This window comes from Pseudoliparis swirei, chromosome 23 (genome assembly GCF_029220125.1).
Source record: "Pseudoliparis swirei isolate HS2019 ecotype Mariana Trench chromosome 23, NWPU_hadal_v1, whole genome shotgun sequence".
NCBI classification, from domain to species: domain Eukaryota; kingdom Metazoa; phylum Chordata; class Actinopteri; order Perciformes; family Liparidae; genus Pseudoliparis; species Pseudoliparis swirei.
In genome coordinates this window covers 16,504,521-16,528,999 of record NC_079410.1, presented here as the reverse complement: position 1 = coordinate 16,528,999, position 24,479 = coordinate 16,504,521, and the positions used below count along the sequence as shown (strand labels likewise).

General features: G+C 48.0%; 1 protein-coding gene across 1 annotated transcript; it reads left to right on the top strand.

The window, feature by feature from the left end:
• Nucleotides 1-10,944: 10,944 nt before the first annotated feature.
• Nucleotides 10,945-22,340, top strand: mylk5 (myosin, light chain kinase 5). The gene is made up of 17 exons (XM_056406478.1): nucleotides 10,945-11,366; nucleotides 13,546-13,695; nucleotides 14,024-14,176; nucleotides 15,155-15,328; nucleotides 16,186-16,221; nucleotides 17,109-17,236; nucleotides 17,331-17,484; nucleotides 17,590-17,901; nucleotides 17,982-18,090; nucleotides 19,559-19,762; nucleotides 19,856-20,073; nucleotides 20,164-20,287; nucleotides 21,037-21,189; nucleotides 21,266-21,392; nucleotides 21,472-21,565; nucleotides 21,692-21,832; nucleotides 22,059-22,340. Exons 1-17 carry the CDS (start codon nucleotides 11,228-11,230, stop codon nucleotides 22,262-22,264), a joined length of 2,622 nt encoding a protein of 873 aa, XP_056262453.1. The 5' UTR covers nucleotides 10,945-11,227; the 3' UTR covers nucleotides 22,265-22,340.
• The last annotated feature ends 2,139 nt before the right edge of the window (nucleotides 22,341-24,479 follow it).

Genomic DNA, 24,479 nt, shown 5'->3' with positions numbered 1-24,479 from the left:
TGAAGGTGTCACAGGGTGTCACACCTGAACATCTGCTGCCTCCGACAGGCAGGAAAACAAAAGCATTGTCATTCAGTGGAATTGGCTTCTTACATAAGACCCTCCACGGGACACGAGGAGCTTCATAGCGAGACTATTGGACTCTCCTCTCCTGTGATAGCCCGACATATTCTGAGATACTTCACATCCGACTGTTGATGTGACTGAGAAGCTGGTGGCGACCGTGAAAGAATGCTTTTCTTGCACGTGTACAGCGACGTCGCCTTCGGGTGCCAAACAAAACAAGAAGCCTTTATTAGTTGTTGGAGGGGGGGGGGTCGCCTAAATCAACAGGAGTCGTCTGGGCGGTTGCATAATTGTGAGAAGAAGAAGAAGAAGAAGAAGAAGTGCTACTTACCACTTAGTGCAGCGGTGCCATGCCCCCCCCCCCCCCCCTGGCTGAAATTGAACCGTCTTGCCGGATGATGTCATGAAGTTAGATGGGTGTGCTTGGGGAAAGTTGATCCCTCAAAGCGAAGGCTTTGGGGCCAGAGGCAGGCTGCATCTCTCTGAGCTACAGTCACACTGTCAATGGAGCTCATCTGTCGGACGAGTCGATGATTGTCTGTGTTGTATCTTCCTTCCGGGTTGGATGAAGAAATGTAATAACAGACAGGTAGGAGGCGGAAACTGATACTCCGAGGGCGGGTGAGACATAAATCTTCCCTTTTAAACCCCCTCCGCCCCTCTCTCTCTCTGCTCAGATGATTGGGGGGAATGTGAGTGAGTCAGTGGAGCGGTGCCGGGCCTTCGCCTAGTGACAGACAGTCTCCTGTGAGCCGCTCACTTCAAAGCGCCGCTGAAACCCGACCGGCTCCTTGTAAACAGTGCCGCCTGGCCCGAAGGCCCACTTCCTGCGCTTAACTCAACTTAATGGCTGGCTTGTTTGGCTTTGCAGCGAAGCAGAGAGAGAGAGACGAGTGAAGAGCGAGGGGATGAAGACGAGCGGCGTGGGGTGGGGTGCCGGTGGTAGAGAGAGAGAGAGGGGGGGGGGGGAGATGGTTTTTAAGGGGGTTGTTTTGTGTGTGGTGTGTGGGTGGGGGGGGGGGGTTGGAGAGCGTGATGGAAAATTTGGTTTTATTTGGTTGCTTTTGTCTTTCGCCAGGGGGAAAACAACAAAAGGAAGAAAAGGGAAGGAAACGAGGAGACGTGTGTGTGATTTAGTGAATATTTCAGTTGAAAAGTTGCACGCAGACCCAACTAAATGGAGTCAGATGCTCTCCATTCAACTCTTTGCCAGGGATGTAAAACAACCCCCCCAAAAAAACAACTTCTCGCAGAGTAATCAGAAAAGCTTGACGTGTTTTTCCCAGTCTTTACCTGGTGGCCTCTTCTATACACACGCAGAGATGAATAACACGCTGCCGTTAACCGTGCCCGTCCAGGGCAAATCCTTTTCCTCTTTATTGTCGGTGCCCAGCTTTTCAGTGCCCCCCCCCCCCCCTTGTTGATCTTAGATCTTAAATCTCGCATGCAGACGTTTTCTGCTCGCTCGAAGGCAAGAAGGGACAAGCCGAGGATTTGGGGCAAGACAGGAAGAATGCTCCTGGAGTTGATATTACGATGTCGCTCCGACGGGGAGAAGGCCTCGGCACGTCGGAGAGAGAGAGAGAGGGATCACGTTGTGCCCCGGTGGAGCTTCTGATTAAGTGTGTGTGCATATATCATGAACTTTACTTGTTTTTTGTTACTGTATCATAATTACAGCCGGCCTATGAAGGGGCTTGCAAAACGGACAAAGGAAATCAGGAATGAGAAAAAGAGGAAAAAAAGAAAACAAACTCTCCAGACATGAAGTAAGTCTGTTTCTAATCAAATCTTGGCACAAGCTCAAGCACTCCTGCTCTGAAGGCTAGCACTGGATTAGTTGCAGTCGTACATTATCCTAACCATAGGAGAGCAGCTGAGACTTTCCAGAGCACGGACTATATCTATCTGTCTCGCTCTCCCTCGAAATCTCAACAGGAAGTGCAATATGTTCTCTCTCCGCCTATCATTGCTCACTGTGCGTGGGATGGAGCGCAGCAGGTTGGCAGGAGGCCGCAGAATAAAATGTGCATTTCGGTTTCTGACTTTGTTTCGGGGTCTTCGGCCATAAGCGCTGGTTCCTCACAGCCACCGCGGGCGACGTGTCCTGCTTCTCCCTCCACTAGAATCACTTTTCTTCATTAAATAATAATCTCTCGTTGAAGTCAGAGTCGTATCTTTTCCACAGAAAAAGAAAAAGTCATGATAAAACACTAAAATCGAAAGGATTTCATTGGTTCTGGCCTCTTGTCCTCTTGGTTTCTTTGAGAGCGGTGTTGGGCCTTTAACAGATGTCCAGCTGCTCTTAAAATCACTAAACACAACCTTTCGTACCTCATTGCAGAAACGATCAGGCCAACATGTGTGTGTGTGTGTGTGTGTGTGTGTGTCTTGGAGCTAAGAGCAAATCCAGTAGGACTTGTGGAAAAAGGAGTTCAGCCCACCGAGCTTCCCATACTCCACGTCCTCCTCGGTGGCTCATTTTCAGGCCTCGCGCATACGAGCCATGTGTCTGTGATTTTATTGCCCGGGCCCGCTCACTTGTTGCTTTGACAAGTAAACAAACTCCCCCGCCCCACGTCCTTCAGGGTGCACAGTATCAGGGACCAGCCGGCGAAAGGGAGTAACCCCGGAGCCTCTCCAGCTGCTGAGCGGAGAGAGGCGCCGACAGCTGCGTGACAGATATTTTGGGAGCCTGCAGCACGCCTGGGATAATAACGGGCCTGATTGGGAGGAGCGTGCGCGGAGAGGAGGGAACGGCGAGTGTGCATGCAGACGCCGCCGCAGCGCGTACACAGCCAGGACACTCTCGTAAACCTTTTTTTCGGGGGGCGCGAGTATATAGCAAATGACAGGGATGAGGTGTCTGAAGGGTTCTAAAGCTCCGGGTGTCATGCCCATTGTTTCAGAACTTTTCTTCTTTTTTTCTTTTGGCAAAGCCTGAGAGGCGAGGAGGCATCGAAACTAGACAAGCTTTTACCTGTTAGAAATAATATGACCATGGTATGTTACCCGACACGAGAGCTTGGGATAACAATGTCTGTGGTTCTCAGGCACGGAGCTACAGAGACGGATCAGCTTTCAGAGTATGAATGCTTTGATGCCCCAGAGCGTTCTGTTCAATGTGTCACGTCTTGTAACGCACCCAGAGTGAGACGTCGACGGCCCGGTACGACATATTATGTCACGGTTTGACTTTGATGCATCGACCGTATCAGCAGATACAAAGGCACCTTTGTTGACTTTTAGTTTTGAAACTCTTGCATTTGTTTTAAAACATAATTCATCATTTTTTCTGATCCACACCATCAGTGGGTGGAAGTGGGAGATGATTATTTCTCTAAAAAAACAAATCGGCCTAGAGGGAGCAAAGCCTCCCAATACTACAGCTGTGCACGTGAGCGCAGAGCTTTTAAACCGCCGGAGTCAATCAGACCCCTGCAGAAACATCACGAGGACTCTTTGATGTGACGCCGCGGCCCTCTCAACACCTGTACAGGTGAGCGAGGCGTGCGGAGCAGGGCGCCGTGTGCAGCTCATAATCTGGTCTGCGGCTCTCGTGGCTCTCCCCCCTGTCGGAGGGGCCCCAGCGAGGCCTCGGGCTTTCTTTCTTTTTTCGACGATGACTTATGAAGTCGGCTCCACTCTGGCGAGCGCCGCCCCCACCTCTCACCCCCCCTACCCTGTTTTAATGGAGGCGCTCTTAACAGCACTTTCTGAGGAATTTACAGCCCCACTCCCGTCCAGGAGAGGGAGGGAGGCACACTGCGGCCTTGTCCCAACAGAGCCACGCGGTGGAAACCCACAGCCTCGGGCAAGGTGGCAGCAGAGCTCCTGTGCGTGTGTGTGTGTGTGTGTGCGTGTGTGTGTGTGTGTGTGTGTGCCCGTCTGCGTCTGGGCTCCAGTGCGCTCTCCGAGCTGGCGTTCATGTGTAGAGCCCCAGTGAATGAGCGAGTGGTTATAGGAGGGCTCCAGTTGAGTAGTTTCTCTCTGTAATTTCACTCTCAGCACGGCATAATCGCTTCCATGTGGGCCCTCACCGCCAGCAGAGCGGGCGGAGGGGCCTCATTGCAAAGGTGGGGTGGGGGGGGTGAACACATTGACTCACAAATGCACTCGCTCATGGAAAATGGACCGTCAGGCCCTGTTCACTAATGTAACAGAAGGCCAGGAGATTATTCCGGTGAGGTTATTACAAACTGTATATAACACCGGGTGTTACTTCAATTCTGTGTCATGCTTTTAAGGGTTTGCAGTTGTATTTTAAAGAATGGAAAACTACGGCGCGAGCCTGTTTTTTCCATCGGCATATCGAACCACAAACGTCTCGCATGCAAACAAGACGCAATCTGAATATTCCGATGCCTCGGTGAATCAGGACGTGTTTATCAGTGATTTTCTTGAGGAGATAATCAGGAGTTTGGTGGTTTTACTTTGCATCCTGTGTTTTTTGGCTCCCTCCACACGCTGTCTGGCTGTCGGCCGGAGGGTCCCGGTCAATGTGTGAAACCAGCAGAGCAGAGAACAACAGCTCATTTTGCACAACAGCGTTAAAGACACCTCATAGGTGTTTATAGACACCTCAGAGCTCATTCGCTATAAAAACTATATCTATATAAAGAAGCTAACAGAGGGGATGCCATTTAAGGAAGTAAGTACATGTCTCAAGATGTAAAGACTGAGCTCTGAAATCAAACATTTCATTCAAAGATCCGATTTCAGCTGTAGATAATGTTAATATTGTTTTGGTGAACAACGCCCCCTGCTGCTTCGGCTCATTTACTGCTACAATACACACAGAACACACGATTTCGTCCCAAAACCAGGCCGTGTGCAGACACACGTGCTCTTCAGTGGGACCAGTGGGCGTGGCCACGGCCTGCAGGCCTCTCGGCCCTGTGGCCACATACGCCTTCTTGTCCCGCTGCGTGAGACGTTTAGGGGTCACTGGTCGGCTCAAGTGTTACATTTTTCACGCCTCCTCGGACGCTTCATAACATTCACACCCGAGACTTGCATGTGGATGTGTGTTGCCTCGTGAAGTCAGCACAGAATGTCAGCAAGCTCTTCAAGCCGCAGCTCTGCAACTTGTGAAGTCGTGAGGAGAAGATGAACCAGCGGTGCAGAAGTGGAAGAAGCACTGGAACTTATATATATATATATATATATATATATATATATATATATATATATGACAGTGGCGTTTCTACATTAGGGGCAGGTGGGGCACTACCCCACTAGATCCAGATGACGCTGTTGTGCAGAAAGCTCAATACATTCGTACTTTGCGGCAAAATATATATGTATTTTTAATGCAAAGTAGCGTGAATATGTATTTGAATAAACTTGACTCACAAGCATTATAGTCTTGTTTTGGAGTCATTTGATCTGTGTGTTTTTCTGTCTGTGTGCTTGCTCTGTTAAATAATGCTCTCCGCTGTCCCTCTATTTCCGGTGGGGCTCCGGCCCACGCTGCCCCACCGTTACCATGGAAACACCAATGAGCGTGAGCCACACAGGCCAAAGTTAACATTGAGCGGTGGGGCACTTTCAGATGTGCCTCACGAAATCTGCCTGACAACTAGACTGGAATAATGAGAAAACCGCGAGACCTGTACCCCGTGACTGAGAAAAAAGAGCTCAAGGACATCGTCTTTTTTACAAATTCAATTCAATTCAGTTTATTTGTATAGCCCAATTTCACAAATTACTAATTTGTCTCGGAGTGCTTTACAATCTGTACACATAGACATCCCTGCCCCAGAACCTCGCATCGGATCAGGAAAAACACCCAAATAACCCTTCAGGGGGGAAAAAAAGGAAGAAACCTTCAGGAGAGCAACAGAGGAGGATCCCTTCCAGGATGGACAGGTGCAATAGATGTAATGTGTACAGAAGGACAGATTTAGAGTTAAAATACATTCAATGAATATGACAGAGTGTATGAATAGTTCATAGTAGGCATATTCCACGATGGAGACCTCCACGATCCATCAGGCAGATGGCGGTAGAGAGGAGGAGTGGGCGGAGTCTCACAAAGTGTTGTTTAATAAAGTTATTTAAGCTATGTGTGTGTCTAATCTTTTTACTTTGTTGCAATCATTTTACTTTAATGCTGTATTATAGTGCGTACTATGTTGGCACTCTGAGATTCTTTGGAATGAAGAGTGCGTTAAAAATATAATGCAATATTATTATTATTATTATTATTATTATAGGCAAAATCTTTGTGTCGGGCTGAGCGCTTAAGCATGTGAAATGCATTTGAAATAGGATTTCTGCTCCCTGCTGCACTCAAAATGCAGCCCATAGTATATCTGACTGGTCTATATAGGCCTACTGTTATAATAATCAGCTACCCCTATTTTTGTGACGGTGACATGACGTCATACAAAATTGCCCCACCAGAAATGTCATGCTAAAATCGCCACTGATATATGACATACTAAAATGTATCAATTACACCTGTGCTGACCCTGCTACGCGAGTCTGCTGTGTGAAGGGCCTGCATGGTTGGTGGTGTCCAGTGTTTCTCTTTTATGCCAGAGATTAAAGCCCCTCTGTCTCCCGGGTGCAGGAGATCTCCTCTAAAGGTCACCACGGGACTAATGAGTGTTTTATTAAATTAGTCCAGGGGATGCCGCTGAGAAGACCGATGGTGTGGGTTCAAGATATATCCGTCTCCTGTGAAGCACACGTGTCCCCTTACTGCCGCGTTTAGGGCACTTAACACATGGCCTTCAAGCCGAAGCGTTGACAGAGCAAAGAGAGAATATTGGACAACTTTAGTTTCATAAATACAGTCGTGAAGTGTGACGACCCCGGCTGCATGTCTTTAACGTGTTGTGTTGCAGATGCCAGTCGCTGTGGACAGGCGGGTCATCAATCAGGATACTGGGATGAACTGGGAACCTCCCAGTTGTGTAAGAGCACAAGCTCCCTACACTCCACTACATTTGTAATATAGAAACAATGGAGATAATAGATGCATAAATGTATCCCTTCCATTGTTTTGAGCCGGCCCCGACAAGAAGAACATTGTCGCACTGACAGAGTGGACACGACTCGGTGTTAGGAGGCCACTAGGAGTCCACGCAGAGGGAAGGAGTTGAGGATGTAGGAAGCGATGCACTGCCTGCATGTACACAGTCTGGCCCTCCAGGTGGAGCCAGTGGCTTCACATTGGGTGTGGGCCTGAAGAGCTGTAGTCATTAGTGTTAATTGGGCATTAGTGTTTCTTGATTAACCGGTTGACTGCTCTATTTACTAAATGGTTCACCACATTGGACTCTGTCCTCTTGGAGGAGCCAACCTGACCCAACCGGATAGTCACAGGAACTCAACCTGTGGCAGACCTTTTGCAAAAAAAGCAAACAAAGACATTTCCCACCTGAGGCCGCTGCGGTTCCCCAATTATCCGCTCCATTCGTTATTTGACGCGTTCTTTTGTGTCAGTTTGATTACTTTTTCATAAAATAATTGGCCGCCCAATTATCTCTAGCTTCCTAAATGCTTCCGTGTTATGATGACGTCATTGCCTTTTGTTTGTTTTGTCAACATAATCATTTCATGTGCACTCACAGTGCATCAGTTTCCCTTTTGAAGTTGTAAAAGGAATTCCTTTCCACGGACCTAATCCTTCCTCCAGTCTACATCGAGCCCCCTCGTGTTTGGCTTGACGAGTCACGGTGGATAGTTCTGGAATCTCGGGGGGCGTTTGAGTTGTATCACCCCCCCCCTGACACGACACTCACACTACCTGCACGCATCGCCATCAACTGGTCAGAGCTGCAGCACGCAGAGGGAAGAGGTGGGTGAATGGGAGGGTCGGCCATGTCCCGCCTCCTGCTCTATTGTGTGTAGTAAGTGGCCGCGGGGCCTCCATCTCATTCATGAGAGACGCAGCAGTATCGCTGCGTTTGCTCTCGCCGAGCAGCTCTGGTTCTCCACGGTGCCTGCCAACTTTCTCTGGGTGTGTTTTATTTCTCTATTGTCTTTTGCTGTCACAAACTGTCACATTTTACGAGACGCTTTGAGTCTGACTTAATTTTAAAATGTGTTTTTTTATGACGTGCAAGTGTGTGTAAATACCGATGTGATTGGCTTATGTTGACTTTACTATTAGATAGATAGATATATACTTTCTTATATTGACAGGTTGGCCTCAGCTGCAGGGCATCAGCTGATTAGTGTCCCTACCCTATATGAGGTGGCATAGGGATGGAGGCACGAGAAGGGAGGGGTGGAGTCTGCAGTGAAATAAAGCACAGTACCACATATCGCTCGGTGTGCTCGTCCTTTGGTGCTTGGGGGGGGGGGGACAGCCTAGTACCTGTTTCATGTATCGTTTCAGCCTGGAGCCTGCAGGCTGGGTGGTTAAAAAAACAAGGACATCCGTGTCCTGCAACTGAGAAAAGTAAAGAGTATAAACTCTTCTGCAGTTTGAAATGAGCTTGGTAATCTTTCGTGTAAATAATAGGATGCTTTTCCATTTTAACAGTGAAGTTGGAGTTTGAGTCCAGTGGTCTCATCCCTTCTCTGGGAACAGAGACGTTCTGGGACACTTTCACAGGAAACATGTTCGCACACATTTCTGCTATTTTGGAACAGCAAAGGATTTCACACTATAATACGGAACGAATACAAATCCACATCATCAAAAGGCCCTTACAATGGTGTCTCTGTGTGTGCAGCCTTTTGGTAAATGTTTGATTTGGGAATTCTTCCCTCACGGAAACTAAAAACAAGCCGCTCACAGAGCTTTTCTGTGTGATCACTGATGTGGAATTCGAGGGGTGGTGCATGGGAGCGGGAGGAGATGTTATGATCACCTCACTGGGCCTCTGTTGTGCTCACTGGGGCGGGCTTATGTCTCCCTCATGACTGCATCCCATCATCTAGAGCGGAGGCTGCGGCGATCCGTTGGGTCTAAACAACATGTGTTCGTCTCCTCCCGAGACATCCCTGGTTACCATGGCAGCTGGTGGTGGAGGATCTGGTGAAGGGACCAGTGGCGGCTGGTGAAATTGTTTTGGGGGGGGGCGCAGTTGAGCGACGCAGTTTAAATAGCACTCAACAATGAGAAGAAAAGAGGTTTTGAGTAGAATATTGTAAAAAACAAAGTTTTATTTCAAGAAAACACCGTGCTCAACACTGTCCAATAACAACTGTCAACACACTGTAACTTTGGGCATGAGAGGTTCAGAGCAGCTTTAACCCTCCTGTTACCTTTAGGGTCAATTTGACCCCAGGCTGTTTTTCACTGTCAAACATATAAGAAATATCAACTTTTTTATATATTTAAAGGGCTATTTAGGTAGTCAACAAACAAACAGAAAGTACCTCACACTTAAACTTGGGAAACAATATTAATTCTAATAATCTTCTGGAGGTTTTAATTGCTGGGGTCAAATTGACCCCGAGGGTAAAATATGTTAGTAAATGTAAAGGTAACAGGAGGGTTAAGAAACATTGGGTTGGGTTTCAGAGGTTTGCAAAATAAAAGAGTTTCACCCTCACATGAAAGAGGTTCAGAGCAGAATAGAGTCAGAAAGAGATCACATGTTACATTGGGTGTTTGACAGAGTAGACCCACTACGTGTAAAGACAAGTAGCCTCCTCTCTTTAAAGTTGGCAAACTTCTCAATAACTCTCTGGTTAAAGTCAATCATGTCTGTAACCAGCCTGTTTCCATTATTCTGGAGGGAATGTGTCTGTTTTTCAGAACTTCTTCGTTGTGTTTTCGATGCCAGTTCGGTCTCCTTCTGCTGCTCTGCAAACAGGGTTAGCTTCATGCTGTTAGCTCGAGTTAGCTCCATGCTGTTAGCTAGATAACTGCGGCAAGATTCGTGCTTTACACTTGTCTGAAGCTCTTTAGATCCCTCACCCCGTTGTAGTCCAGAGAGTTTCAGTCCCAGGACTTTGGAACGACAGACAGGGGGAAACTAAACAGCGCATTACTCACTGAGCCTCCAGCTAACAGCTCCGGTTAGCGACCTGCTCTGTAGCTCCGTGGAGCTCTCTGGGCTGAGGGAACGATCCCGGTCTCTGATTTGCCGAATAGTCCAGTCACGTGAAATAAGAAACGATGTCATTGGCCAGGGCGCACATTTTTGCGCCCCAAGATTCACGTTTCATCCGTCAATGAGAAGCCGTCCTTGCCGAAACGACCGTGAAATGTTTGCTCGCTGCCGCACACACACGTTGGGCCGGCGCCCCGAAAATGGGGCGGGGCTTCTCTAAGTGAAGATGAGTGGCGATATATTATTTATGTCACATTTAACTTAAGTGGTTGTTGACAGGGGCTTACGGTCTCCCACACACATTTAGCGCGTCAACACAGTGTTTTTATTATTTTAATGATTTGGTATATAATGTTTTTTGACAGGATATATGATATTTTTTTCTTCTTCTTTTTTTTTTTCATCTCAAAATTGTAAGAGGGGCGGCGCCCTAGCGCCCTCTATGGACGCACCGCCACTGGAAGGGACGATGTTCCCCTGGAAACAACCGCTTCGCGCTGGAATCTCCTGCACCTGAGGCCCCGGCGCTCAGACGTCGAAGGATTTACGATGCCGGTCGTTTTGCAATGAGTGCTCTTTTAAACCCTCGGGGCTGTGAAACTAACCTTTGCGTCACCGGCGCCACAAAGTTCAATCGCAACATTGATAAGTGAGAGGTGCAAACAAGGGAATCGATAAACGGCAGCGCATCCGACAAACAACACACAATGCGACCTTTGGCTGGGTCGGATAGATAAGTCCTCCCCCCACCATCCCCCTTCCTCCCTCTTTCTGTCTTCCCTTGTTTATGTGTGTCTATTAGCCACATTAACAGAGACGAGGGGTCTGAGCTGTGTGGGGGGGGGGGGTGTTTAGGTGTGTGTGTGAAATCTGGCATCAGACTGACCTTTGGAGAGATAAGGAGAGGGCGGCCCTGCCCTGAGAAGGCCGACGTAAAAAGAGAAAGCTGTGTGCTGTAGGTGGAGTTAGAGGAGATCAGAGGCGGGTTGAGGGTGAGAGAGTAGAGTCTGTGGGGAGTGCTGCTTTCACACACACAAGGCAAGGAAGTGTGATAACCGGCTCGGGAAATGACTGCGTGATATTATTTTGTTATTTATTTTACACGTTTAGAGGCCATTTCTGTGTGTCCTCACATAGAAATGAACGGCGATGGCAGCAAACAGCATTACGTGTCAACCTTCAGGATGCATATCAAGCCCCCCCGAGCATCGCCCGCACCGCCCGCCCTGGGGAATGGGCCGGGAGGCGTTGACACCAGAGACAGATGTTGTGACACAGGTAAGGTAAGGGCTGCGTGGGATCTTAAACGTGGGTGTTGATGTTGGAAGGAGCTCGGCACTATCGTGTTGTTATCGTCATCGTTTGAGCATGCCTGAACATGGTGATGCTTTACGGTGACATTTAACTTCACTGCGTACAGAAAACAACGACAAACAAACGTTCATTTTCTCCTGGTTTAAAAACAAGTCCAAGACCACACACACTCCAAGTGTGTTGCTTTTAAAGTTGATATCATTTACGTTTGATCTGATTGTTGACTGTAAAGAGAACCGTATATTTTCACATCACACTGAACATCATCATTCGGGCTCTAAAAGCTTAAGGGCATTCTTTCTCACCCTGCTCAGTTTTTACGAATATAAAACTCTTTGTTGGCTTTGGCTGTGAAACTGAGAGAGTTAGTATTTAAGGAATGCACAGGCAGGTTTCATCAATCTTGTCATTTAATGTCTGCTGAAGAGAAATTGTTTCAGTGCAAATGGTGACCTGGCAGACATCACACACACACACACACACACACACACACACACACACACACACACACACACACACACACACACACACACACACACACACACACACATCTGTCCATCAGATGATCATCTTGCACAGTTAGTTCTTGCAAGTCAAAACATCAGGGCCAGACACACATGGTCTACTTGGCCATGGTGCGATGGGGTTTTATAGTCAGCCTCAGCACATGGTTTTTACAGCAACCTGCAGGCTGTAAGCGTTCATTGACTTGCTAATAAAAGTTGAGGTATGCATGTATCAGTGAAAACCCCCTCTCAGTGTGTAGCTCAGAGTAGCAAACATCTGGCTTCATGGTGAATTCTTGAGGATTGTAAACGCTGGCTAAAGGTTGGTGGTAAACACATCCTTTCTGTTAAACCATAACTAGTACTGTGTCCAAGGCGTTATATTACATTACATTACATGTCATTTAGCAGACGCTTTTATCCAAAGCAACTTACAATAAGTGCATTCAACCTAGAGTACAAACTAAGAACAACAAGAATACAGGAAGTAACATTTCCTCATCATAGTCGAACTACAAAAGTACCATAATAAGAGCTATTTAAGTGCCACTGAAGTGCAAATCTGTGTTTTAATCCAGATATAGTCGGAAAAGGTATGTTTTCAGTCTCAGGTGGAAGATGTTGAGACTTTCTGCTGTCCTGATGTCAGTGGGGAGCTCGTTCCACCACTGAGGAGCCAGGACAGTAAACAGTCTGGATGTAGAGTGATTAGCTCGAGGTGCAGGAGTCACAAGTCGATTGGCTGTTGCCGAGCGGAGCGTGGAGTAAAGGCCTGACTGTGATTACTAGTCCCGGTGATATGATTGAAGGTCAGTGGAGCCGGGTCGCATGGGAGGTTCAGGATGGCAGTGGCATTCAAACACAAACACAAACAACACATTGAGCTCGGTCAAAAGCCCCATCACGAACCATCTGCTCCCGGACTATAGCCATCACTCTGGAGATCTCGGGGAGAAGAGACTCACACAAGATCAGCTCGCCTGATTGCGCTTTGTGAACCTCCCTGATAAGGAGACCGGCTCCAGGTGTGTCTCTCCCCTCACACCTCTGGCTGGAATGCAGTTGCCTCTCATTACCCCTCAGCCCCTCAGCCCCCAGGCCTTGTTTCTCACTTAATTTAAGCTTTGGATCAGGGGGCTTGCAGTCCTTGGGAATATCCACCCCCAGGATTTAAGCCCGGAACCAGCTTCGATATCACTAGTGCATTTAAAAACAAGATTTAAAAAAAGCATGTTTTGTTTGATTCATTCAAGAGTTTTTTTCTGGGCAACGATGACCTGACTTCATGTAATTTCAAAGAACAGGACAAGAAAGAGGAAGTGGTTTGAACGGTTCGGGGAGATGAGAGGATGCAACACGCTTACGTAGCGTTTCATTTAACACTTCTAGCAGGTGTTATTTCTCATCTAAAACAAGGCCGAATATTTACTGCGTTTAGTGTGTGAATTAATGTAGAAACACCAGTTTGTGGTCAAACTTGGTATTACACGCAGGACCGAAATAAACGAGGGGGAAAGCTTAAGTGATAACTCTTGTAAAAATGCAGTTAGATGCAGTGACGACACGTCTGTAAACCATTCATGTAAATGTGCGGCCCTTATTTTGTGCGTCTGACTTCTCGCCTCTTCCCCATCCAGGGTCTGATAACAACTCGGCTCTCACGCGTGTGGAAGCCCCCGCCTTCATAGAGCCACTGCAAGACTGCTCCGTGGACGAAGGAAATGACATCACGCTGCGGGGGGTTCTCACCGGGAGTCAGCCCATCAAAGCATCGTGGTTGCATAATGGTGAGTCCCACCGCAAACTGAAACCAGCTCTGTGTGATGTTTCACATGACTGTGTTGCGTTTGTGCTGGCGCCAACCCAATGGCGCTTATATTATTACTCTATGCTCTTATGTCATGGCACCTTCCTCGTTGCCTTTGTTCCTAATCGTCCACACATTTCTCCTGAACTCAACCTGGCTATTTGACGTTGGGATATTTTGCATTGTTAAAAACATCAGCGTGGGTTTGACCAATGCCCGGGTTCAAGAGGGTCCGCGGCTCCTCTCTCTTGCCCATTGCACCGGCGGGAGAGAGAGTTTCTAGTTTGCTTCTTTGCTCCTATGGGCAGGTGAAGTGGCCCATTTTGGGACTCCTTCCTTCAACGGCAGGGAGACGAGCTTCGTGGTGAGGGAATGCTTACCGGAAGACGCTGGCGCCTACACCTGTTTGGCAGAGAACAGCGCGGGGAAGACGTCCTGCTGCGCCGCTGTGTTTGTCAGAGGTGAGGGACCCACTGGGACCCACTGGGAGACACTGGGATACACTGGGACCCGACTGGGACCAGACTGGGACACACTGGGACCCACTGGGACCCGACTGGGACCAGACTGGGACACACTGGGATACACTGGGAACCGACTGGGACCCACCGGGGCCCACTGGGACCCACCGGGACCCGACTGGGACACACTGGGAGACACTGGGATACACTGGGACCCACTGGGACCCGACTGGGACCCACCGGGGCCCACTGGGACCCACTGGGACCCACTGGGAGACACTGGGATACACTGGGACCCGACTGGGACCAGACTGGGACCCACTGGGAGACACTGGGATACACTGAGACCCACTGGGACCCGACTGGGACCCACTGGGAGACACTGGGATACACTGGGACCAGACTGGGACACACTGGGATCCACTGGGACCCGACTGGGACCAGACTGGGACACACTGGGATACACTGGGAACCGACTGGGACCCACCGGGGCCCACTGGGACCCACCGGGACCCGACTGGGACACACTGGGACCCACTGGGAGACACTGGGATACACTGGGACCCACTGGGACCCGACTGGGACCCACTGGGAGACACTGGGATACACTGGGACCCACTGGGACCCGACTGGGACCCACCGGGGCCCACTGGGACCCACTGGGACCCGACTGGGACCCACTGGGACCCACTGGGAGACACTGGGAGACACTGGGATACACTGGGACACACTGGGACCCACTGGGACCTACTGGGAGACACTGGGATACACTGGGACCCGACTGGGACCAGACTGGGACACACTGGGACCCACTGGGACCCACTGGGACCCGACTGGGACACACTGGTCACAAGTTAGATGTCAATGTCTGCTGCTAATTTTAAAGTTGAACTCAATATCCATTCTGTTCGTGACCCAGAAGAAGTTTCACTTCCGATTTGTCTCTCCTCCTCTTCCTCTTACCGACAACCGATCCAGACTTTGAAACCATCTGCGGCGTGCAGAGTTGTGTCTCAACTTCTGCTTCCAAGAGCATTGTGGGTAATGGAGGGCCGCCGCTGTCTGACAAAAAGGGGCTGCAGAAGTTCAAAGGACCCGTTTGTTCTTTGCCGTCAGGCTCCGATAAGCTGAGCCCAGTCTCGACTCCAAGAGGTAATCAGATAATTCCTCCAGGTTTCTTCCCTTTTTTTCCCCCTGAAGGGTTATTTGGGAGTTTTTCCTGGTCCGATGTGAGGTTTTGGGGCAGGATGATGATGTACAGACAGATTGTAAAGCACTCTGAGACAAATTTGTAATTTGTGAAATTGGGCTATACAAATAAACTGAATTGAATTGAATTGAATCACAGAGAGGTTCAAAGGATTTGATCATTCGTGACATTTTCCATCCAGCGCAGCTTCCTTTCTTCTCGGGACACGAGTCGATGCACCGGGAAAATATCTTTAAATCATTGTTTTAAGTACCAAACCCGAAATACACGACCATGAGATGTAAAGATTGTTCTTTTACTGGGTTTTCACAACCGGGAGATCAGTCAGCGAGGGAGACGAGTAGAAAAAGGGGGCAGGCAGGAATCCAGGGTCAAGGGTCAAGGCTGGCAGAGAAACTAGGGAGACGCTGGAGAGTTTGGCAGTAACACCCAAGACAAGCTGGCCGAGGACAAGCGCACGTGAGGGACTAATGAGGGAATAGGCTGCAGGTGAGAAGGGCGTGAGGACCAGGTGAAGGGAACGAGAGACGATCCGATGTCATTCCAGATCCTGCCATTCACACCTGATCGTCTCTCGTTAATCAGGCAAACAGGATGAAAACAACCAGCAGGAGAATTGGTGACAGTGTTGACTTGTTCGGGACGTCCATGTTGTGTCTTTACATAAATAATTGATTGGTTGTCAGTGACGTGGAGCAGTCAGGTGCACAGTGCAGCTGTATCAGTGTGTTTACTGATAGCATAGAGGAGCAGAGCCACGCCTCCATCGCACTTAAACCCACCTGTGCTTCACCTGCAGAAGTCATCCCAAAGAAGAGAGCCAACTCGGGGTCAGGTGAGAAATGCACCTGTTCGTCCATCGAGCACTCGCCTTTCTTTCTTTCTCTCTCACCATTCACCGCTCGCTGTATTGTCTGTCTTCTGCTTTGTCCACGGTGAAGTTACTTATTCATTAGAGTCTGTTTTTGTGTGTTCGAGCCGCTTCAGGTGCTGCTGCGGTTTGCCCCGGAGGAGTTGCACCTTTTTTTTATTTTATTCGTGGCCTTTGTACATGATATAATGTCTGACTCTAAGCTATTGTGCTGCAGTGCACCGGGAACTTTACCTTAGGGTGTAGCCCGCAACGATAAAAGCGTGAGCCGATTATATAATACGGTCTGAATGTCCACTATGGGTACGCGGGATACGTAATACTGCTTTTTGTGGTTTTATGAATATAATATAATGTCTAAAGCTCGAGAGACGCTAATTTCTAATGTGTTTTTAAGAAGATAAACTGGAAAGCCATTTATGGCTAACTCTATCAGATTGTCTCGCGTAAAATTCCCCAGCCTGAGGCCAAACTATTTGAATACTGATAGCTTGATATTGACTCCAGCTCTCATATGGAAATGCCCATACTAATCTGTACGGTCACGTTATATTACAAGAATGCAGTGTTCAAATGTGTGTGTTTCTTTTTTTTTAACTGGAAAGCAACAGGAGAACTAAATTGACATTATTTGGCCCTTGAAGGACTGTCTGTACTCGTGGAGGTCGTTCATGTTTTGCGTGTGTTTACAGTTGAGACACTTGTTCTGCTGCATGCTCCACCAATAAGTGACACACAGCACTCACCACAGATGGTGTTGCGTCTTTATCTCACGCTCGCACACTGGATTGTTTCCTTCCACTCGGGTTTCAGGGCCTCAATACTTTTGTCTTTATTTTATTTTTTTGCAGTCGCATCATTATATTTCGAAAACCCTCCCCAGCACCTCGAGGTGAAGGCGGGACAAACTGCGCGAGTGACGTGTTTCTTCACCGGCAGCCCACCTGTCGTGTCGTGTTGGATCAGAAACAAAGAAGAGGTGTCATTTAAAGCCTAATTTGGAAAGAATGCATTTAATGCATTTTTTATCTTTAATTCTCTCAATATTAACTTTGTTCGCTCTCCTTCTGCAGATAGTGGACGGTCCGGAGCTGTGGTCAGAGAGCACTGATAGGAGCAGCACGCTGGTCATAGCGGAGGCTAAACCCCATCACACGGGCCGCTACGCTGTGGTAGTGAAGGACCGCAGGAGCTCAGCAGAACACACGCTCAACCTCTCTGTCATAGGTAACACAACAACACACACACACACACACACAGACACACACTCTTGGCAGCATCTGGAACCTGAAGTGAGTTTGCAGTGACTTGAGTTCTTCATCCACCACCCAGACCGGCCTCAGCCCCCGGCCTCCGGCCCCGTGGTCTCCCTCGTGTCCGCCAACAGCCTCGTGCTGTCCTGGTCGGGCCCCTGCTACGACGGCGGCAGCGCGGTCCTGGGCTATGTGGTCGAGGTGAAGGGCCAAGGAGGCGCTGAGTCCGTGGATTGGAGCGAGCTCACGGCCCGGTGCGAGAGCACCTCGTTCAGAGTGAGCTCCGGGCTGCAGCCTCATCGGGAATACTGTTTCAGAGTCCGGGCCTACAACGCAGTGGGAGCCAGCGAGGCAGGACCCGTGTCCCTAGTGGTCAGGATGGAGGAGAAAGGTGAGGCGACATGGGTTAGTGATGCCACAAATATAATGAGCCTTACATTAAAGCTGTTGTGCCTCTTTTTTTTTTTGTAGGTGTAGAGAAGCCCAAAGAAGAAGAGGCCCCACCAGCGTATTCCCGTGTCACTATTAACTCGTCGGAAAAGGTTTCGGATCACTACAGTTTGCAGGAGAGGCTGGGCATGTGAGTATCCGGAACCGACCTGTTTCTCCTTGGAAAATAAGTGGTCCTTTTGATCCGTACATGTTGGAACGGCATCCTGCCATGTGTGACAGACGGAGGGGGCGAAAACAAGTAGAGACACAGTTCTGCTCCGTCAACAATTCACAATAACGGCAGAGAAATGCACTTCAGTTTAACCTCTTGACAGGCGGAGGATTAGAAACGCAGATTGTTTCTCATTTCTTTCTTAAAGGGTACCTGTAGTGAAAACGAATATGTAGCCAGATCAAAAGATAATGTGTTTCTAAAGGTTATTCATGCACTGACGGTCCAGTATTCAATAACAATACGTAGTTTAGGCTGTTCAAAGTCCTCAACTCCGACATGCGACATTGCACTGGAGCTTGAATATGTCGCGGGTGGTGTGACGTCAGATCGTTGATAGATCGACAGCCAGCCACAGCGGATGTGTTCAGATACCAATATAAACAACGTCGGCGCCGCAAACAAATGCTGAGAGATTGATAATATGGATGATGAAAGATTGTCTGATTCAGCAACTGGATACTTGTTTGAACCTTTAAAAGCAGACTATCCCCATTTAGTGAATTGTGACAGCGATGATAGTGATGATTCTGATGAAGTTGATGCCGAAGGACCGCCGGTCCAGATGCTTCACCGTGCGGACCGTGCACGCAAGTCGGCGGACGTTTCGTGCAGTTGTGGAAATGTGTGCCACAAAAACAGACAGAGTGCATTTGTTGTAAAGAGCACAAACTTATGTCCGATGATATAGTGTCATTAGACCTCATCTGCTTCACACAAAAGCGTGAGCTTGATAGCTACATCGCGCATAAGCCAGCGCTGGAGATGTCTTTCATTGATGCAATGTTCGGCCGACATGTTCGGGGTGCTAGTGACTTTTCTTTGCTCCGTCCGTCCCGATGCGCGCAAACCGGTGTCGGGAGCTCCGCGGCGCACGAGACGGCGGGCAGAGGACTGTCAACGCAACACGTAGAGACAGAAATGACGTGCTGCTGCTGTAATGTGGCGCTATAGAGAAAGTGACAGGGGGGCGGGCCAAATTTTTTTTATGTCATGCGATCTACCAATACTACGCCGCGATCGACGTATTGAGCACCCCTGATATAGATTGTGTAATTCTTGAGGCCACCGATCTATCCCAAGAAGCAACGCGTGTAGAAGTGGCTCCGGATTGGCTGAATTCCTTTCAACGACTCAACGTCATAGTGACCTTTGACATGAGTAAATAACTAGCAAAATGGCTGCGCCCTGAAGCGTTCACGGACTCGGAATGTTAACAAAGAAATGTAAATCCTCGGGCTATGCGTGACTTGTTGACAATAGCGGCGGGGTAAATATGATTTATTTGATGCGCCGAATGGATGTAGCACGTTGTTGTTTTGCACTACAGGTACCCTTTAAAGTCTGAAGGCTATGAACAAAATCAAACGTGTCTCTTCGTTAGGGGAAAGTTCGGCCTGGTGTTCAAGCTCACCCACAAAGAGACGGGACGCGTCTACGCGGGGAAGTTCTACAAAGGTCGCCGGGCCAAGGAGAGGGAGGCCGCTCGTAAGGAGATCGAGCTGATGAACTTCCTCCACCACCCCAAGCTGGTTCAGTGTCTCGCGGCGTACGACCACAGGCCCGAGATGGTCATGGTCATGGAGTTGTGAGTATCGTCGTGGACGTCATGTGTGTCCTGCAACTTCTCTTTTCTGGTTTGCACGCCAACACATGTGACCGCGGCCTCGTCCGCCTGCAGCATCGCCGGCGGGGAACTGTTCGAGCGCATCGTGGACGACAGCTTCGAGCACACGGAGTCGGCCAGCGTGCGCTACATGCATCAGATCCTGGAGGGGATCGCCTACGTGCATCAGCAGAACATCGTCCACCTGGACATCAAACCGGAAAACATCGTGTGTGTCGACACCACCGGCACCTCCATTAAGATCATTGACTTTGGACTAGCCAGCAGGCTCGGTACGCGCAGCGAAACTCTCTTTTGATCCCTGCTTGTCGTTCTCGCGAGTGTTCCCGGGAGTTATGTCGGTGATTTTTCTGTTTTCACAGACGCCAACACGCCTCTCAAGGTGATGCACGGGACTCCAGAGTTCGTGGCGCCTGAAGTGATCAACTATGAGCCTGTGGTTTTTACCACTGACATGTGGAGCATCGGAGTCGTCTGCTACATACTGTGAGTCACACCGTCGCTCTTCTAGTTTGACATTTTTGGGAAACGTGCTTCCGGTGCTGACTCAAGGTGGATTTAGATGTTTCTGGATTGGACAGACTAGCTGTTAGCCCCTGATTCTTTGTGCAAAGCTAAACTAGCCTGATTGGTTCTCATCTAAGTCTTGGCAACAAAACTACTAAATGTATCTCCCAAAATTTAAAACTATTCATTTAAATATCTATTTTTGTGTGCGTTATTTACATTCATATATATACACATCGTGTGTGTGCGTATGTATATATATAAATAATCAATCAACTCCGATAGCCATTTTAGGAGATTTATAAGGACTGTTAACCACAAAATCTAAAATAAATATTTTTCCTTCTTTGCTTATCAGTCTGGTTTATTTTGGTGTGAGTTGCCTAATTTTGGAGGTATTGCCCGTAGAGACGTCTGCCTTCTCTCAAATGTAACAAGACTACATGGCACTCTGCTTGTGGCGATAAATACATTCCAAAAACTCAAAAAGAAAAGAGCTCCCTCAAGAAATTGCCCTCAAAGAGGCCTGAGAATTTGGGGCATGGTTTCTGGATTTTGATGTCCAAGTGTCCCTGTTTTAATAGAACATAATGGTCTGCTCGGACTGTGCTGGTGGTAGTACTCAGGATGGATCCACCGCCTGTTGACTGTTTCAGATTGCTAATGCCACTTCGTGGTTGAAGCGGTTCATGTAATCCCACCTCCGTCTCTCACTCTCTGGTCCTCAGACTGAGTGGCGAGTCTCCATTCCAGGGTAACACCGACGCCGAGACCCTCGCCCTGGTCACAGCCGCCCAGTGGGAGTTCGACGAGGAGAGCTTCGATGAGATCACGGACGAGGCCAAAGACTTCATCAGCTCCCTGCTCAGCAAAGACACCAGGTGATGTCATAGGCGCTAACATGGCTCCAGACGCTGTGTCCACTCGCGACTCTTAACACCTCCGTGTGTTCCCCAGGCGGAGGATGTCCAGCGAGGAGGCACTGGACCACCCTTGGATGGCGTTTGAGTCTGGAGGTCTGGCCACCACCAGGAGTCTGTCCAAGGAGAAGATGAAGAGGTTTCTAGCCAGGCAGAAGTGGAAGGTAACGCCTCAGCACAGGGACTTTTATATTTGAGGACTTTTGTGCTTGACATCTTTTTCGTTGTTGTTGTGTCTCCTAGAAAGCAGGAAAGGCCTTGTTGGCTCTGAAGAGGATGGCTGTGCTGTCGAAAGGCGACAACTCTTCCCCTGGATCTCCGACCAGCCCCGGAGAAGGTCTGACACTCACTTTCTTCTCTCATCTTCTTATCCGGACCTTTTTTTTGTTGCTTTGCCGTACAGGCTTCCTTCCCTATCCTTTTCATCTCCTAGCCTGCTTCCTCCCCCTTTACTCTGTCCCAGACTCGCCCCTGAGCCCCGAGGCAGAGCATGCCCTGCTGTCTCTGGAGCGCAAGATGCAGGGGCCTCCCCTCTTCACCCGGAGCCTCGAGGACCAGACGGCGAGTCGGGGATCCGGGGCCCGTCTCTCGTGTCACCTCACAGGTACCCGCGACTTCATTCAAGAGCTCGAGCAGGACCCGAGTTCCTCTTTGTGATGTTGTGGCGCAGTGACTTGAGACTTGACTTAAAAAATGAACACTCCTTGCATATTTTCCATTATTAGAAATATTGCCATGTACATGTTTTCCAATCGTGTCATTGTACTGGTCAGGACGTGTTCGTCTCTGCTTTATTAAACTTGCCCTCGCCCCTCCATCTCTCTTGGCAGGCTACCCTGACCCAGAGGTTGTGTGGCTGCGTGGTGACGAGCCCGTGATGGAGTCCCCCACGGTGCAGATAGAGTACGAGGAAGATGGCCGCTGTACTCTGGTCTTCGCCAAAGTCGGCCCAGAGGACGCCAACGTGTACACATGTAGAGCCAGCAATGAGCACGGGGAGGCGCTGTGCTCAGCCAAACTCCAGGTTCAAACGTAGAGACGTTAGATTTCCATATGCAGAGATTACATGTATAAAGGTATTGTTCTTGGGTGCATTAAACTGTTGTCGCGTACATTGTTGTTTTTAATACACATGGGGATTAAACTAAACCTCCTGTACTGTGACTGGACATCTATAACACATGGATCATTGTACAGGATGTATGAATACTGTTACAGAGCTACGCCAAGCATATTCAAAGGTTAATATTTCTTTGTGTCTGTGGCATGGTTGTCTTTCTGTTTGTTTCTGAGGAATCCACAAATATATTTCTTGCTTTGGCATGTTGGTGAAATATGTTTTGGCTCCCCTACAAACCCTTTAGCTGACTATGAATGGACTGAGAAAACCGGCCTAAGCGGATGCTTAGAGATCTGGATTTCAGGTGTAGCTTTTGTTGCGTGACATAAAAACGGAAAAAGTACTTTTGTACAGCTATGAGATAAGAATATCGTTAACTTGACCGTGCAATGCATGGGTGAGATGTTCCTCAAGTGTATCTGGATCTTCCTTCTGCTAGTTGGCTTTTTCCTTAATTGAAGAAAGAAATTGTGCTTGTCCTTTATTTGTTTAGAATGCATCACAATGTTCAAGGTAAATAATTTCTTAAGATATGATATATATATATATTTTTATTGATTTGAGTATTTCTTTCAGACAAATGTTTATTTGTCAATGCAAAAAAACATCTGTACATTAAATTGTGCAGTTAAAGCTTTTGATTTATTTGTGACCTGTTCACTATGAATGTGTTCACACAGGAAAACAGCATGAAAGATGTAAGCCCAAAAGTGCATGATAAGGCAGTGTTTAACATTAAAAACTGCTCTGATCTCTCACCTTGACAACGATTTTATGACTGCTTTCAAAAATGTAGTTTTAAAAGTTCCAAGCAAAAAACTTGATTTAGTTCTTTTGCAGCTCTAGTGCTGCCTAGGACAGCACTCTAGGACTGCCTGTGAGTAAACGGGTCATCGCCGCGTCATGTTTCCACAAAGTGAACCATGTATCTCGTCAAAACGGATAATTGACATTGAAAATTGAATTATCTCAACAATTCTCGGACAATGTGAAAACCGTATCGTCATTGTGTTGCCAGGCATGTAAGACCAACGCAGTGCCACTTGTCCATGTGTGTATTGAGGTTTTATCAAATGTAATATATTTAAGGAACGTCTATAAGGGCAATGACGCATGTATACATGGCCATACAGCACATGGTTTAATATGGAGTGGTTCACATGAGGATAGCTGCAGCGCCCTCCTTTTCTGAAAAGTACACAGGCGTGTGTAGTGTACACACAAAGGGGTGTCAATACACATCTGATCTTTATGCATCCAAACAATAACCTTCAGTGTTGTTATTAGCAGCAGCGAACTGGACAGGAACTATAGGAACCAGCACAGAGGTTTGGAGTCCGTGGCTTGTTGTTCATTAAATGTGAAATGACACAGATGTGTAAGAGGTTCATCAACCAATCGACTTGTCACTTCGAGCTAATCACTCGACAAAATGTTTGCTGTCCTGGCTCCTCAGAGGTGGAACGAGCTCCCCACCGACATCAGGACAGCAGAACGTCTCTACATCTTCTACCGGAAACACATCTCTTCCAACTATATCTGGATTAAAACACAGATTAGCACTTCAGTGGCTCTTAAATGGCTCTTACTTATGGTACTTTTGTAGTTTGACTTTCTTGAAGGAATGTAACTTTCTGGATTCTTGTTCTGAGTTTGTACTCTTGGTTGATAAACTTATTACCTTCGCATTGAAAATGCGGAAGGTTATGTTTTGATCGCCGTGTATTTATTAATTTATTTATTTGTATGCGTGTTACTCGCATAACTCAAAAAGTATTAAACCGAATTGCATGAAATTTGGTGGGATGATTGGATATTATCCGGGGACCATTTGATTAGATTTTGGGATCGATCGGGTCAAATGTCAAGGTCAAGGTCATGAAAAGATCAACATCTTCTTTTTACCTATAGCGCGGTCAATTTTTATCCTATTGGCATGCAACTAATGCCAAAATGTTCATAATTCAATGCCCAATCTTGTGATATGCGAAGGTGTGCGCTCTACCGAGTGCCCGTTCTAGTTGTAAGTCTGTTTTAATAAAAGTGTCTGCTAAATGACATGTTATGTCATGTAATGTAATGCAGAGCAAATCCACGAGCAGGGAGTTGTGAATGGGGCCATTGTCGCCCA

What these genes read in the sequence shown, in the direction of transcription:
- mylk5 (XM_056406478.1), top strand. Translation starts at nt 11,228, where the DNA reads ATGAACGGCGATGGCAGCAAACAGCATTACGTGTCAACCTTCAGGATG. An exon ending in GCTCAACCTCTCTGTCATAG is followed by an intron (nt 17,485 to 17,589) that starts GTAACACAACAA and finishes TCCACCACCCAG; the next exon opens with ACCGGCCTCAGCCCCCGGCC. An exon ending in TAGCCAGGCAGAAGTGGAAG is followed by an intron (nt 21,393 to 21,471) that starts GTAACGCCTCAG and finishes TGTGTCTCCTAG; the next exon opens with AAAGCAGGAAAGGCCTTGTT.